General features: G+C 37.1%; 1 protein-coding gene across 2 annotated transcripts; it reads left to right on the plus strand.

The window, feature by feature from the left end:
• Nucleotides 1-2,816: 2,816 nt before the first annotated feature.
• On the plus strand, nucleotides 2,817-13,681 carry LOC118812251 (carcinoembryonic antigen-related cell adhesion molecule 5-like). Of its 2 annotated transcripts, none has more exons than XM_036577089.1 (11): nucleotides 2,817-2,991; nucleotides 3,187-3,252; nucleotides 4,757-5,005; nucleotides 5,246-5,500; nucleotides 5,820-5,885; nucleotides 7,727-7,975; nucleotides 8,096-8,359; nucleotides 10,691-10,939; nucleotides 11,053-11,313; nucleotides 13,070-13,194; nucleotides 13,588-13,681. In XM_036577089.1, exons 1-10 carry the CDS (start codon nucleotides 2,937-2,939, stop codon nucleotides 13,162-13,164), a joined length of 1,809 nt encoding a protein of 602 aa, XP_036432982.1. In that variant the 5' UTR covers nucleotides 2,817-2,936; the 3' UTR covers nucleotides 13,165-13,194; nucleotides 13,588-13,681. The 2 variants fall into 2 exon arrangements, with proteins under 2 accessions (XP_036432982.1, XP_036432983.1); XM_036577090.1 differs by having other exon boundaries at nucleotides 11,053-11,307.
• The last annotated feature ends 599 nt before the right edge of the window (nucleotides 13,682-14,280 follow it).

Genomic DNA, 14,280 nt, shown 5'->3' on the forward strand with positions numbered 1-14,280 from the left:
CATGTAGGCCCTGTTTGACCCTAAGCATGTTCCTGAGTGTCCATAAAAGCCATGTAATGATCCAGGTCTGCCCACACACATACACACCCTTCTCATTATCATAAAGCTATTCAGACATTTAGCTTATTTATCTTGTGGCTCTCAGAATTTTTAAGATAAGAGTGACTCACTGATCATAATAATATTAATATATACATAGTCCTACCCCTGTAGATAAAAGATAAAATGATGAACAATATCCTCTCAATGTAAATGCACCATCTGTTTAAATGTCTCAATTATTGTTACTATTAGCTAATGCGTTATCTAGCAAAGTTAGCTAGTAGGACCCAAACTAAAGGTGATTTTACCATGATGAAGTTCACCCATGCTCTGCTACCAACCCATCCCTCGTAGATTAACTGTACCATCAGGACAAATAAAACTAATGTGTTCATCCATTCCAGTGACTGCAACGCTCATCCCCCTGGACAAATGAGACATGGGAGTTCGATGCTCATTCTGGCAAATGCTGCTGCTATACAAAAAAGTATTGATTAACATCTTGTAAAATTGTTGTTTTAGCAATGAAAAGGGCTGCCCATGTCTTGGCCTTGACTCAGACTAGTCTCTAGTAGTATTGACTCATTGCTAGAAAGTAAAGTTATGACAATGCCTGGTAATGCATTTGTCAAACAATAAAGTATAGGATTTTGTAAATGCATAGTTATGTTTATGAACTGGAAATTAAAAGGTAAATGTTTTCTTTTCTAAATGTATTGCCACTAAGAAAATATCACTACCAATACCAAGAATGCCATCGGGTATTACTTCAGATTAACACCATAATCTCTCGCATACCAGTTTAACAGCACTTTTAATTTAAGTTTAAGAGACTTGGCACAAAGCCATTTGAATTCAGTGTTCTGACCATGTTGACCAGTTTTAAAATTTTGGAAGTCAGTTCAGTAGCATGGGCCTTTACTTTATTGGTGCACAATAACTACTATGATGTAACACATTTAATACATATTTTATACATAGCTATAACTATTTTTTAACTTATTTGAGGCTAGACAGAGTTGGTTTGGTGCAACATTGGTGAGCATGAGTTTAGTGTATATGTAATATCAGTAATGTGCCTAACTTTACAAAAGGCAGATTTACTGGAAATCCGATTTGCTTAATTGAACAAACTCTTCCAATAAAAGAAGTGTCGCCACACATGTTCAACTCTCACACACCACACCTTAATGTGCACACAAATCCTATTAATATGAGCTCACTCACACGCCACACCTAAATGTGCAAATGTAATCTATCTGAGGTGTGTCTAGAAGAGAATGTGTACTTTTTACCAGAGAGTGTCAAAGATTTAGTTGGTAAATGTCTTTAGGTTTCAGGAGTGACTCTCACAGTGCAGTACATAAATGTACGTGTTAAAGCTCCATGTATGTAAGAGGCGAAGTGCTAATAATATATGCAAAGACTACAAGTCCATGATAAACAATGTCAATTGATATTTTATAAGCAGGAGAGAGAAGGGTATTTAAGATGGTTTGTGCAATATTTCAAGTTTTTTGGGGGAGGAGCACAAGAAGTTATTACATGATGAATAAGACACTGTGATTATCTATTTACTGCCTTGGGATTTGATCACTTTTGAAATACAAGGCATTCTGGATATGAACTCCATTTCCAATGTTAAATAGCTTTAGAATCATCCACAGCTCTGACCATTTTAGATGCATGTAAAATTTCATTTCAGCTTTCTACAAACTAGTTGAAACCTTTAAACATATGGATTATTAGCATCAGAATCATTTTATGCAGGTACCTGCAACAACACTGTTTTAATATTATTAAAAACAGTGACTCCAAATCTTTAAATGGTGATTTAATAAAGTCAAATTTTTGAACAGTAGTATATTTAGCATGTTTTAACACTTCTAACACTTCACATAACATAACATCTTTTTCTGGCATGAAGCCTGAATGCTGAGGGCGTCAGGCTACCACTTAGTTGTGATGGTTGTGATGTCACATCTACATGGGTGTTTTGTTGCTTCATCTACAGCCAGTTCATAATGTCTGTGGGCCTGTGGGCCTTCACCAATATCTTCCTTATTTTTTTCTTGAATTTGTTCTTGAGAAAATTTTTTTTATGTCACATTCATAACGTGTTCTTAAAGCACAGAACTGTTCACACCGTGGTGCTCTTGAGTGTGTGTAAATTCTGTCCTTATCTAAGAACAAATCTCTAAAAAGAAAACATTGGTGAATGTCAGAATCTTTGTGAAAACTGTATAATTGGGTTTTAAGAATTAATTTCTTCTTAAGATTGGTTGGTGACTGAAGTCCAGGGCTATTAGGTTAAATTTCCTTGCTAAGCCAACATTGTTGATAATGCGTTCCATAATAAAAGTTGCCGCCCTTACAATTTGAAAATTGCACTCTTTCAAACTGCGATTTCAACATAAGGTTTATCTTTCAGCTCTATTCATTATGTTGTTTTTGTATTTGTATTCATATAAGGACAAAAAATGAACTGAAGAATACACAAATGACTGACACAATTTCGGGTGAAACACAGTGGACATGTCAAACATGTCAACTTTACTGGAGAAGGCAAAATGTTCTGAATGCAAGTGAATGTAAAAAGGTTTTATTCCAAGTAATTTTGGAGCATTGCTGTTGGTCCATTCACCACAAAATATTAACAAAATGTGACTGTTTTTGTAAAGTGACAAAATACTACAGTCTATGTAAGACTGTGGGAGACAGAAAGTCTGAGAGGTAGGAGCAGGGAGGGAAAAAGAGTAGAAGAGAGGAAGAGAATGGCTTGTTGGTTGGTTTCTCTGATAAGGAGTGTTTGCTTTATTACCCATGCACTGTGGTAAACAGCCACTGCTATCTCAGAATTCCCTGCATTTCACATTCGCTACTGTTTTCCAACCATGGACTACATGCACAATTCACTTTGCCTGCTTCTACACCTCCTCCACTTTACAGGTACGTTTACCAACTTATAAACCATTCCTGTTTCGAAAATGTGCTGTGGCTGAACTCATTTGCTTTGTAAAATACATGTTAGGTATGTATAGTCATTTAAGCAACAGGAAACTACTCCAATTAAACAGTTAAGAAGTATTATGCATACCATAATATTATAATTTAAGCTCTTTTGTGTGTTGGTTTCATTATAAGATCATGGCACAAATGTGGCTGGAAAAGACGTTTCAACATTCACCATGGCCAACGAACAACAGCCCTGTAAGTAATAGCAAATATACACAGCGTGATCAGAAAAGGTGAAATGCTTTAATAAATGAGCGTTCATGTTGTGTTAATACACCAAATGGCTTGTTAGACCTATATTTGATTAGGAAATTAAATCATTAGATGGGATTTGAGTGAAAGGTTGCAATGGGTGCGCATTTATCACCAAGCAACGTGTTTCCCGATAAGAGAACAAAATCTACACAGTAATATGTTATACAAGTACTTTAATTTTTTGTGTTAACCAGTATTTTCAGTTTAAATATTAACTGGGTGTGACATTCTGATTTAGTATATATTACAAATACATATTTCACAAATATTTCACAATATAATATCATAATCAAATGAGCTGTTCATCATTATTAGTCACTACAAATTAACACTTAAATAATCTGCCCCGAGTGTCTGGAGGGTGCCTAGATTTTACCAGCCACTTTTTGCCAATAAATACACAAATTTTCGATTATACTCCCTTCATGATTACACTACTAAATATACTACTACAAATGCATAAGAATTAGAGACGTAACAAAGTTTAGGAGTGAGAACACATTAATTAATGTTATACAGAGCATCTCCTAATGCTACACTATGTAAAAGTGCAGGATTAATGTTTGTTAAAATTGAAAGAAGTAGCATTACTAAGCAAAGGAGCAAAAAGAACAGGCTAACATATGCTGTGTATGTGCATATTACCCATAAAGCCTGAAATAAATTAAAAGTCATAGGTGATGGGTTGGATTTTGCGGGAGTTCTTAGGTCAACATTGTACATCGGGATCAAAAAGAAGGTCCATCTCGATGTTTAGGTCTCAAATACAAAATCAACATTAAACTGATGAAGCTATGATGACTATAGAAGATAACTCACTTGCATCCTCAAATGACACATCATTCACCAAGTTTGACTGAGTTTGAATATTCTTTCAACATGCTCACTTTCATCAAATTCATCCACTTGGGGAAGGGGCCTTATAAGTGGCATTATAAACTGCTATTCTGCACGCAATTGCACATTTCCATCAGCATCCAAATCCCAACACTTACATAGTGCAGCTTTAATGTGCAGCACATATTTTGCAGAAATAACATTTTTTCCCAGATGTTTTTAGATAGGATTGTGCATGTAAGTAGGAAATACACATATAAATGAAGAAAATATACAGTATATACTATATACTATATAGTCTGTGAGCTACAAACACACCCAGACTGTATAGTGTATGATACATATATTGTAAATGTTCTTAATATATATTCATTTTTCTAGTTTTTGTGGTTGGTTTTTATATGTGTTTGTTTACTAATTTGTGCAGGAGATGGAGCAGAATAAGAATTTCAACGTACAGTCTGTTTCTCTTCTCTGCATATTAATACACTCTTAAATCTTGAAAGTAATATATTATGCAGATAAGATCCTGAAAACCAAGTTAACATTTTCAGAGTGAAGAGATTTGTTAATACAGTAATGACTGATGAGTGTTCTTCTGTTTCAGATGGACCAGCGAGTCATACCATTCATGGTCCAGATGCTGTCACGGTGGGAGTGCCCTGTAGCTTTGTGTGCTTGGCTCAGTGCTCACCTGAATGCAGTTACACAGTCAGCATTGATGACCACAGCATAGAGCACAAAGAGCTGGCCTTTACTTTAAAGCAGTGGGAGAGTTCAAAAACAGTGACCTGCACCGCTAAAAACGCTGCCACTGGAAGTTCCTCCACAGTCAGGAAAACTCTGTACATTTTGGGTATGATGTCATTAGAGTCATCAGACAGTGACTGTTCCACTGGGCTTGTCTCGTGGATATACATTAAGCTTAGTTTTGGACTAAACTGCAAGGCTCATTGCAAATCATTATTGGAAATTTCTTTTATTCTAGGCTTAGGCTTAACCTGAGTCTGGGAAAGTGGCCTATTGTTATTCAGTAAATGGGTTCAGAGTTTTGTAACGCTAACTGTTGCTATATTGTGCACTGTTTTCTTTCCAGAGGGGCCAGTAAACGTTTCCATCAGCGGCCCACACACTCTCACTCCAGGTGAGACTCAGCGGTTCCTGTGCATTGCCCACTGCAGGCCTTTCTGTACGTACACCTGGGTTGTTGATGGAGATTCGATTGCCGGCTCTGGAGATGAGGTGGTCATTAGGCCACCCTCAGAGGCCACCTCAGGAACCCTCATATGCAAGGCTACAAACAGCGTGTCTGGATTGTTTGCTACTGCAATTCTAAAACTAAGAGTCCCATGTAAGTCAAACCATCAAGACACGAGTTCTCAAAACCAAAGGTTCCCACACTTCACAGGAATATTTGCAAGACATGGTTCACTATAGATGTCACACAAATCTCTTTTCACTTTTGTTGCTGTTCACCAGTAAAGCACAACTGTACAGTTACATTGAAACAAACTCTTAGAGTTCTATAAGCTTTTACAGTAGCTGACATGGGAATCAAATGTTATCCTTCTGTAGTTCACACTGGACAGGTATCTTTTGTTTATTATATTGACGACAGCCATTTAACGCTGCACCCTGCACGATTTATTTTATGCCCATTTCACCTACAGCTCAAAGCACAGATATGGCAGAAAAGGAAATTCTTACTACCTACCAGACTACTGCTGACCAACCATGTGAGTACAAGAAAATGTATACAACGAGGACAATGATGTGAACTTTATGTTAGTCATTGTAAACAGTAAGGTTAAGGCTTTTATGCATATTAGGCTTTTACATGGTTTTAAAATTGGGGCATTTCACAATTGCTTTCTATCACGTTTACATTTGTCATAAAACAATGTGTATTCATTGAAATATGAGCTATATTATCCAATCAAAGTAAATCAAGGATAAATATATATCATGGCCAATTCTAGCATTTTAACATTTTCTGTTAATTCACATTAGCTTGTGTAACAGGATAGTTGATAAAACATTATATACATTTCACATCTACATTACTGTGCTTTTTGAATATAGCGTCCAAAAGTCTGGGACCACTGGTGAAAAGGCTTCTATTTTGCATTTCTTTTTTATTTTAATACAAACCTTTTCATTACAAATGATATTACCAGCATAACAACTTGAACAAAAAAATAGAATCTTTGAAAGTTAATATGAATTTCAGAATTTCTTAGTATTTGATCAGTAGATCAAATTCACCTGAGAGTCATCTGAACATGTGCTTCAATGGAAGGAATTATACTAAAAAATAATAATTTTTACACAGGTCTTAATTAAACTATTTCATCTTCATGTTACTTACTTGTTTTGAATTTTTCAAGATTCTAAAACTTTCTGTTGTTTATTTCCAGGTGCACATGGCAAAAATACAAGATGTACAGTTTGATCTCAGACTTTTGGGTCCCAATGTACTTATTAATGTGTTTAGGTGCTTTTATGAATAGAATACCTCAGGCTTATGTTATTTTTCTCTGTAGAATTTACATTGTTTTATCAATAGCTTGTGAATTAAAATGTTCATTAACAGATTTGGAGTACTTTCCATATGTGCAGTACATCTGTAGCTGTAAGTGCAGCAAGGATTCTTCAGTAAAACCAACAGCAAGAGTAGAGTCATCGTTTAAAGGAAAGTACGGAGCCCCGCTGGTGACATCCTGTATAAATAAAAATAATGCGTCGCCACACCTTATTAATGCGTGGGAACAAAATCCTAATGCGTGGCCATGACTTAGTAAGGTGTGGAAATGAGATGATTAAGTCGTGGCCACAACTTAGTAAAGCGTGGGAACGAGATCACGGCTTACTAAGTCGTGGCCACGACTTAATCATCTCATTCCCACGCCTTACTAAGTCATGGCCACGCATTATTTTTATTTATACAGGATGTCACCAGCGGGGCTCCGTAGGAAAGCGCATGAGGGAAACTGTTGAACCAATTCCTGTGTTTGAACACCCCTGGTCAAATTACATACTTTGTTGATTTTCTAAGTGAATATAAGTCAACACATCCTCTGAGGAACACACCTGAGTATGGCATTCATTTCATTGCACAGCTTCTATTTATTTGCTGAGTTTAACATATTGGACAAAAAAACTAAATATAAAATATGCCAAAACTTTTGCACAGGCCACATTTTATGTTTAATTTTTTTCCTCAAAAATTCAGCAATTAAATGTGCATTAAATTGTGCATAAGCGTGTTCTCCATATAGGATGCGTTATTTTCACTTAGAAAGTGAATGAAACGTATTTTGATCGGGGCGCCTAAACTTTTACATATGACTGTATCTGCTGCAGTGTATGACAAACACCCAAGCAACAATGTGGCACATTCTCAGAAGAGATTAGAACTCCAAATATAAATGGGGACAGATCTTTCTTGGGAACTCAGATGTTTCCTGGAAAGCATTTCTCAGATGTGCTTTATGACAAGGATACACACCTAATTAAAATATACAGTAGTGCTATTGTCACTTTTATAGAAATAAATTATGACTTCTGTCTGTTTCAGACGGACCAGTGAGTCTCACCATTTATGGTCCAGATGCTGTCACAGTGGGCGTGCCCTGTAGCTTTGTGTGCTTGGCTCAGTGCTCACCTGAATGCAATTATACAATCGGTGCTGATGGTCAGAGTGGAGAGGGCAATGAGCTAGCCTTCACTTTAAAGCAGTGGGAGAGCTCTAAAACAGTGACCTGCACTGCTAAAAACTCTGTCACTGGACGTTCCTCCAGTATCAGCAAGACACTTCAAATTCTGGGTATGACGTCATTGTGGTCGTCATAGCAGACGGATCCACTCACTTCTCCATGCAAGATGGAAAACAAATATGCATCAATTCTAGGTCCACAAGTAACTGCTGTCTCTTTGCTCTTTCCAGAGGGGCCAGCAAACGTCTCCATCAGCGGCCCACACAACCTCACTTCAAATGAAACTGAGCGGTTTCTGTGCACTGCCACCTGCAGGCCCTCCTGTAACTACACCTGGATTATTGATGGAGAGCCAGTTGATGGCTCTGGAGATGAGGTGGTCATCAGACCATCTACAGAGGCCACCTCAGCAATCTTAATCTGCAAGGCTACAAACAGCATGTCTGGATTGTTTGCTACAGCAGTACGAATGCTAGGTGCTTCAAGTGGACTCAGTAAGTGCTATCTTTTTTTTCCAGCAGTGAGAGATGCATTTTGGATAACAAATCGTATTATTTTTGGATTCATAGGTTTTAATAGCCAGATGTCATATTCAAATGTTATTTGTGGCAGGGCTTCATTGCCACGTGTTTGTATTTATCACCGTAACACTTCATAAGGGAACAATTCTAATGTTTACAGCATAGTAACATGCAACACTCATGATATTGACTCAGTATTAGCTAAGCTCTGGGTTCTGAATACAAACTAAATGTGAAGTGTAATATTTTTAGACTATACATCGACAAGCCACTTAATTAAAACCGCCTCCTCCTTCTATACTCATCAAGCATTTTATCAGCTCCCCTTACCATATAGGTGCACTTTGTAGTTCTACAATTACAATTAATCTGTTTCTCTGCATACTTTGTTAGCCCCCTTTTACTCAATGGTCAGGACCTCCAGAGGACCACCACAGAGCAGGGATTCAAAACAAATAATATAAAAACATGCATTGTTCACAAAAATACGTTTTAATGTATAAATTTCCCTTAAATTTCCGCTTATATCTTTTCACTGTGCTATTTGGATACATTAGTTAAGGAAAAATATGATGAAATACTTCTTGATGAAGCACAGTCATACACTAAAGTGTTACAGGCAAGTATTATATGTTATTCATGTGCCTATACTATTCTTATCACTTATAGAATCTGTATCATTATTTATCTATATATTATTTTTTGTGGGTTTTGCTGTGTTCCATCTAAAACTCTTTAGGTGAGGTTACAAGACCTGGAAATCCACTAATTTACTCTACACTATGCACTAGCCTTGAGTCTGGCCTTGAGAGCATAAATGAACAGTATTGGTCTAGCCTTAGCCTCAACATCATTTGGACTCAGTCTTGTCTTGGTCAGGTGGACTCTGAAATTATTCTCGAGACCAGCCAAGTGCAGTGCCCCGACTGAAGTGACTGGAAACTGAACTTTTTATCTATTATCACTTGATATCAACAAAACCTTCAAAGAGAATAAAACACTCCTTTCTCTACATGTTTAAATAAAATCTGTTCGCTGGTGGTTGAGAATTTAAACGATCTGTTCCACGATGCTTAACTGGCTTAAATTTGCTTGTTGATGTTCATTGCTTCTGAAATTCAAACATCTTTTATAGGCAGATCAGAAAGTTATTATTGCTATATTTTCATTTAATAATAAAAATGGATGTATACTATTTGGTTTATAATCAGATAACTTCAGGTTGTGGCTGAACGAATTGGGGAAATATCTAATTACAATTTTTCTGACTAATATTGAGACTGCGATTTAAATTGCAATTATTTTCTACAAGTTTAAGTTCAGACCTGTTTTTTAACCAAGAAGACCAGAATATCCACTTTTTCTGGCTTGAGGCTTGACCCCTTAATGTAGTGTGCCAGAAGCCAGTAAGTTGTGGCTGTGATGTCAAAAGTTTGGTTGCCTCTGATTGGTCGAACTCTACAGGTGGTATACAATTCAACTACAAGTGTTATTAGGTTAAGTGTCCCCTCTTAAAACCTAAAACAATATTATTCACAATGTAGGCTATAATTTTAAGAAATTGCAGCTCTTGCGATTTGAAAATTTCACTTTTAAATGGTGATATTAATCTTTCAGCCCTACTTTAGGTAAGTTTTAGAGAAGAGGAGACAGAGAATAACGTCACCATCATCTGCTTCCAAAAGTTACAATGCAACATTGGACTAATACTATAATATAAATATTTTTAGGCTATAAATTATTAATGCTGCATTTTACCAAATATATTATCTATCTCATTTAAAAAATATATATCATGTATAATGAATGATAATGAAGGTACAATTAACAACAAACAAATCTCAGTTATTTTTATGTTGTGAAAAAGTCTGAATCTGGTCTCGGTCTTGACTCAGACTCGACTACTACAAAGTCTTGGTCTTGAGTCGGACTCAATGTGTCCAGGTCTTGGCCTTCACTACAACACTACTATGCACATAGTATGGTCTTACCACTGGCTGTAAGTGCAGGAAGGGTCCTACAGAGCAAAACAAAGCTGCACTATGGAATCATCATCCAAAGGAAAGAAACAGGGGAGGCTGTTTGACAAATTCCTGACGAATAACTGACGCAGTATAGTACAAACACCCCAGTAACAGTGTGGTGTACATGTGGAACAATTATGCTATTACAACATTAAATATAGATCAGGACAGATCTTCCAAGAATCTCCTAAGAAATCATTTCTCAGGAGTTGTGTTATGGGTTGGGGGGATTTTTAATATATACAGTAATGTAATTGTAACTTCTGATCATCTGTTTCAGATGGACCAGTGAGTCTCACCATTTATGGTCCAGATGCTGTCACAGTGGGCGTGCCCTGTAGCTTTGTGTGCTCGGCTCAGTGCTCACCTGAATGCAATTATACAATCGGTATTGATGGTCAGAGTGGAGAGGGCAATGAGCTAGCCTTCACTTTAAAGCAGTGGGAGAGCTCCAAAAGAGTGACCTGCACCGCTAAAAACCCTGCTTCTGGACGTTCCTCCAGTATCACCAAGACATTTCAGATTTTGGGTATGAAGTCATTGTGGTCGTCATAGCAGACGGATCCACTCACTTCTCCATGCAAGATGTAAAATAAACATCCATCAGTCCACAAGTAACTGCTGTCTCTTTGCTCTTTCCAGAGGGGCCAGCAAACGTCTCCATCAGCGGCCCACACAACCTCACTTCAGATGAAACTGAGCGGTTCCTGTGCACTGCCACCTGCAGGCCCTCCTGTAACTACAGCTGGATTTTGGATGGAGTGCCAGATGCTGGCTCTGGAGATGAGCTGGTCATCAGAATATCTACAGAGGCCACCTCAGCAACCCTGATCTGCAAGGCCACAAACAGCGTGTCTGGATTGTTTGCTACAGCAGTGCGAAAACTAGCTGTTTCAAGTACAAGTAAGCGTCAACGTTTTTGCAGTAGAAAGAATTGCATTGTGGATAACAAGCTGTGTTATTTTTGGATTCTTAGGTAAAAATCAGAGTAGCTACTTTCTGCAGGCCCCTAGAGGACACTCTGCCTATTTTTGATTAATATTATCAAAATAGTATTTACTTTCTTATCAGATTAACTAGGACCCTGTTGGCTCTCTGTGTGCAGAAGTTTGTGACTCTGTGTTGAGCTGCTAGCGAGCAATGAGGAGTGAAAGGGGAGGAATGAGATCCTCCTGCTGTGAAAACAGCTCACACCTCTATACAGAGACAGCTGTGCTGAGATAAAACGGATGGCACAGCTGCAGCTTTCTTGATGAAGAAAAACTGTGTGCCGCCATAATAAAAAATGTTTAATAAATTTTGGCTTGCTTGCTCACCTGCGAGGATGGAAATCTAGTTCACTTCCAGTCTTGTAGATCATCCACCACCCATTGAACTATACTCCATTAACATTAATTAAAAAAGCATAGTTTTGAGGGACCTCCAAAACCGGCAGAAATTGCATTTCATGGCTGCTGTGAAGGTAACTTAATGGATCTGTTCAAACATGATGGTACGTGATGATATTTGTTGCATCCTGAATACTACACTGTGTACTACTATGAGGAGTCGCATGTAGTATACAGTATATACACTGGTACAATGTGCAGTTTACATCACACAGTATGCTGTGTAGAATACAGGCAGTGTCACTAAATTGCCTTGCAAAGAGCACAGTCTCAAAGGGAAATTCCACCAACTATTAAACATTCTGTGTAATTAAATCGAGATGTAAACAATGTCATTCAGAGTGGTTTGGTGTGAAATGCTTCATTCTAGAGAAACTTGCAGAGTCAGAATTGTTCACAGTGGCGGTGATAGGAACCAGACATTTTAAGTGTTTAATGCCTCTAAAAGCTCCCTCACAGAAAGTTATTACATAAATTATAGTTTTGAGACAAAGTTTAGGTGTAATACATATTTTAATACATTAATGTACATTAAAGTTTCCTTCTAATTAGGTTAATTTTGTTCTTGCAGGCGAACAGTAAAAGTTCTAAGTAAACGCTTTGAAATAATTCTGATGACCAATAAATGAACATTTCACCATATTTATCTCCTCTCGATGTAAGCTGGGTGGTCCTAATCTTGGGCGACGCTTCTGTCAGCACTGCCCTCATCAGTCATAAGGCTGACATCTCTTGCCCTGCCCACACAAAACAGTTTCAGAGTCAGAGAGTGAGCTAAAGCTAACCCAGCGCAACCAAAATCTAGCGAGTTAGAACACCTGTCTGTAACTCCATGTCGTTCATTCATTTATCCACACAGGAACATTGTTCGCTTGTCTGTTTCTTTCTTCACATGTTGCTTTGTTTGTCCGTCTGTTCGTCCATGACTTTTTTTGTCCAGTGACCGTCACATAAACGCTGGATTATGATGCCAATCAAGCTGCTCATCATTAGGCCACACCTACACAGTCCTCAGATAGGGCTGATGAGCGTTTTTCTATCTGTGTTTTATCAAATTCCTATCTTATATTTTTCATTCAAGCGTTGCATGATGTTTAATATAACACAAGTTTAGTATCATACAAACATTTTTAATATTTTACTTAATTACTAGTCAGATTTTGGATGGAATGCACCATTTCAAACTATTTTGTTTGTATTCAGGCACAGTGTGTTAAGATTTATTATTGACTTTTAAAAAGTAGTTCGTATTTTTTTTTTTCTCCTTACAGGAAGCCATAGCAGGTCCTTAGCGGAAGGCGCAGAGCTGCTGCCAAAACTACTGTTTGCATTCATGTCAGTTTTACTAGTAGTAATTCCACCATGAACCAGTAGAGAGTATCAATACTGAACTATGGTGAGTTACATTTCTCTTTGAATGTGCCTCATTACTGTCATTACGGACATAACTAGACTAAAAAAAACAACTCTGATGAACAAACTAGGATAAATGACTCGAAAGCAAAAGACCATCTGAGAAATAAAGTGTTCACAATACATGATACTTTCTGCAAAACTCATCTAGAATTGTTCAACAAGATTTGAAGCATTTCAGTACATAATACATATTTTGTTTATATACCAATACTGTACCAGTAGTACATACATACCATTGAAATGTCTGCATACAATAGTTTCTGAGCATTGTCCTTGCTGTGATGGGCACTTCTCCTATTTTCACATTATAAACTTTATATGGTTTGCCTTTTATATGTGATGTTTATTTTAACTCTTTTATTTAATCTTACAGATCAATTATTTGGATGCAAAGGATGGAATATTTCATTATATTGCCTGTAAGAAGAATGACTTGAAAATACAAATAAAATGTACATTTTCCTTTATTTTATTAAACTATCATTTGATACATTACTGCATTCCATCTACTTAACATTGTACAATACTGTGTAACTTTGCCACATTGAGAATTGTGTATTCCTGCTGTCGTAATACGGTAACGTCTTAGTCCTAATCTGATGTGTTCATTTAAAAACAGTTCAACTTTAAACTACATTGATTAAAAAGTTTCATGTTTTTCACTGAACAGTGTTATGATGTCAAGTCAATGCACAGCAGTGTTAGCTTGTAGGTAGCAATATCTGTAATTCAGTTCATAATTGAGATTATTCAGAAATGTCTGCTGAAAAAAAAAAACGTTCCTGTAGAAAAAACATTTCGGCTTTGGAACATTTTAGAGACCCAGAGTTCCTTATTTGGGTCGACGACTACAAAACAGCAAAACCAGGGGTCTGTTCTACTGACATAAGAGGTAGATCACGTCTAAAAGAAGGCAATGAGAACCTTACTTGTGTATAATAGTAACTCCTTGGTTTGTGCTTGGAATGTGTCTCATGATTTTGACACCAATGAATCTCAATCTTTTGAAAGCGTTTCCAAGTCATACAGCAAATTCAAGACAATACTACACATAAACAGACAATAC

Source organism: Colossoma macropomum, unplaced genomic scaffold, assembly GCF_904425465.1.
Source record: "Colossoma macropomum unplaced genomic scaffold, Colossoma_macropomum, whole genome shotgun sequence".
NCBI lineage: Eukaryota > Metazoa > Chordata > Actinopteri > Characiformes > Serrasalmidae > Colossoma > Colossoma macropomum.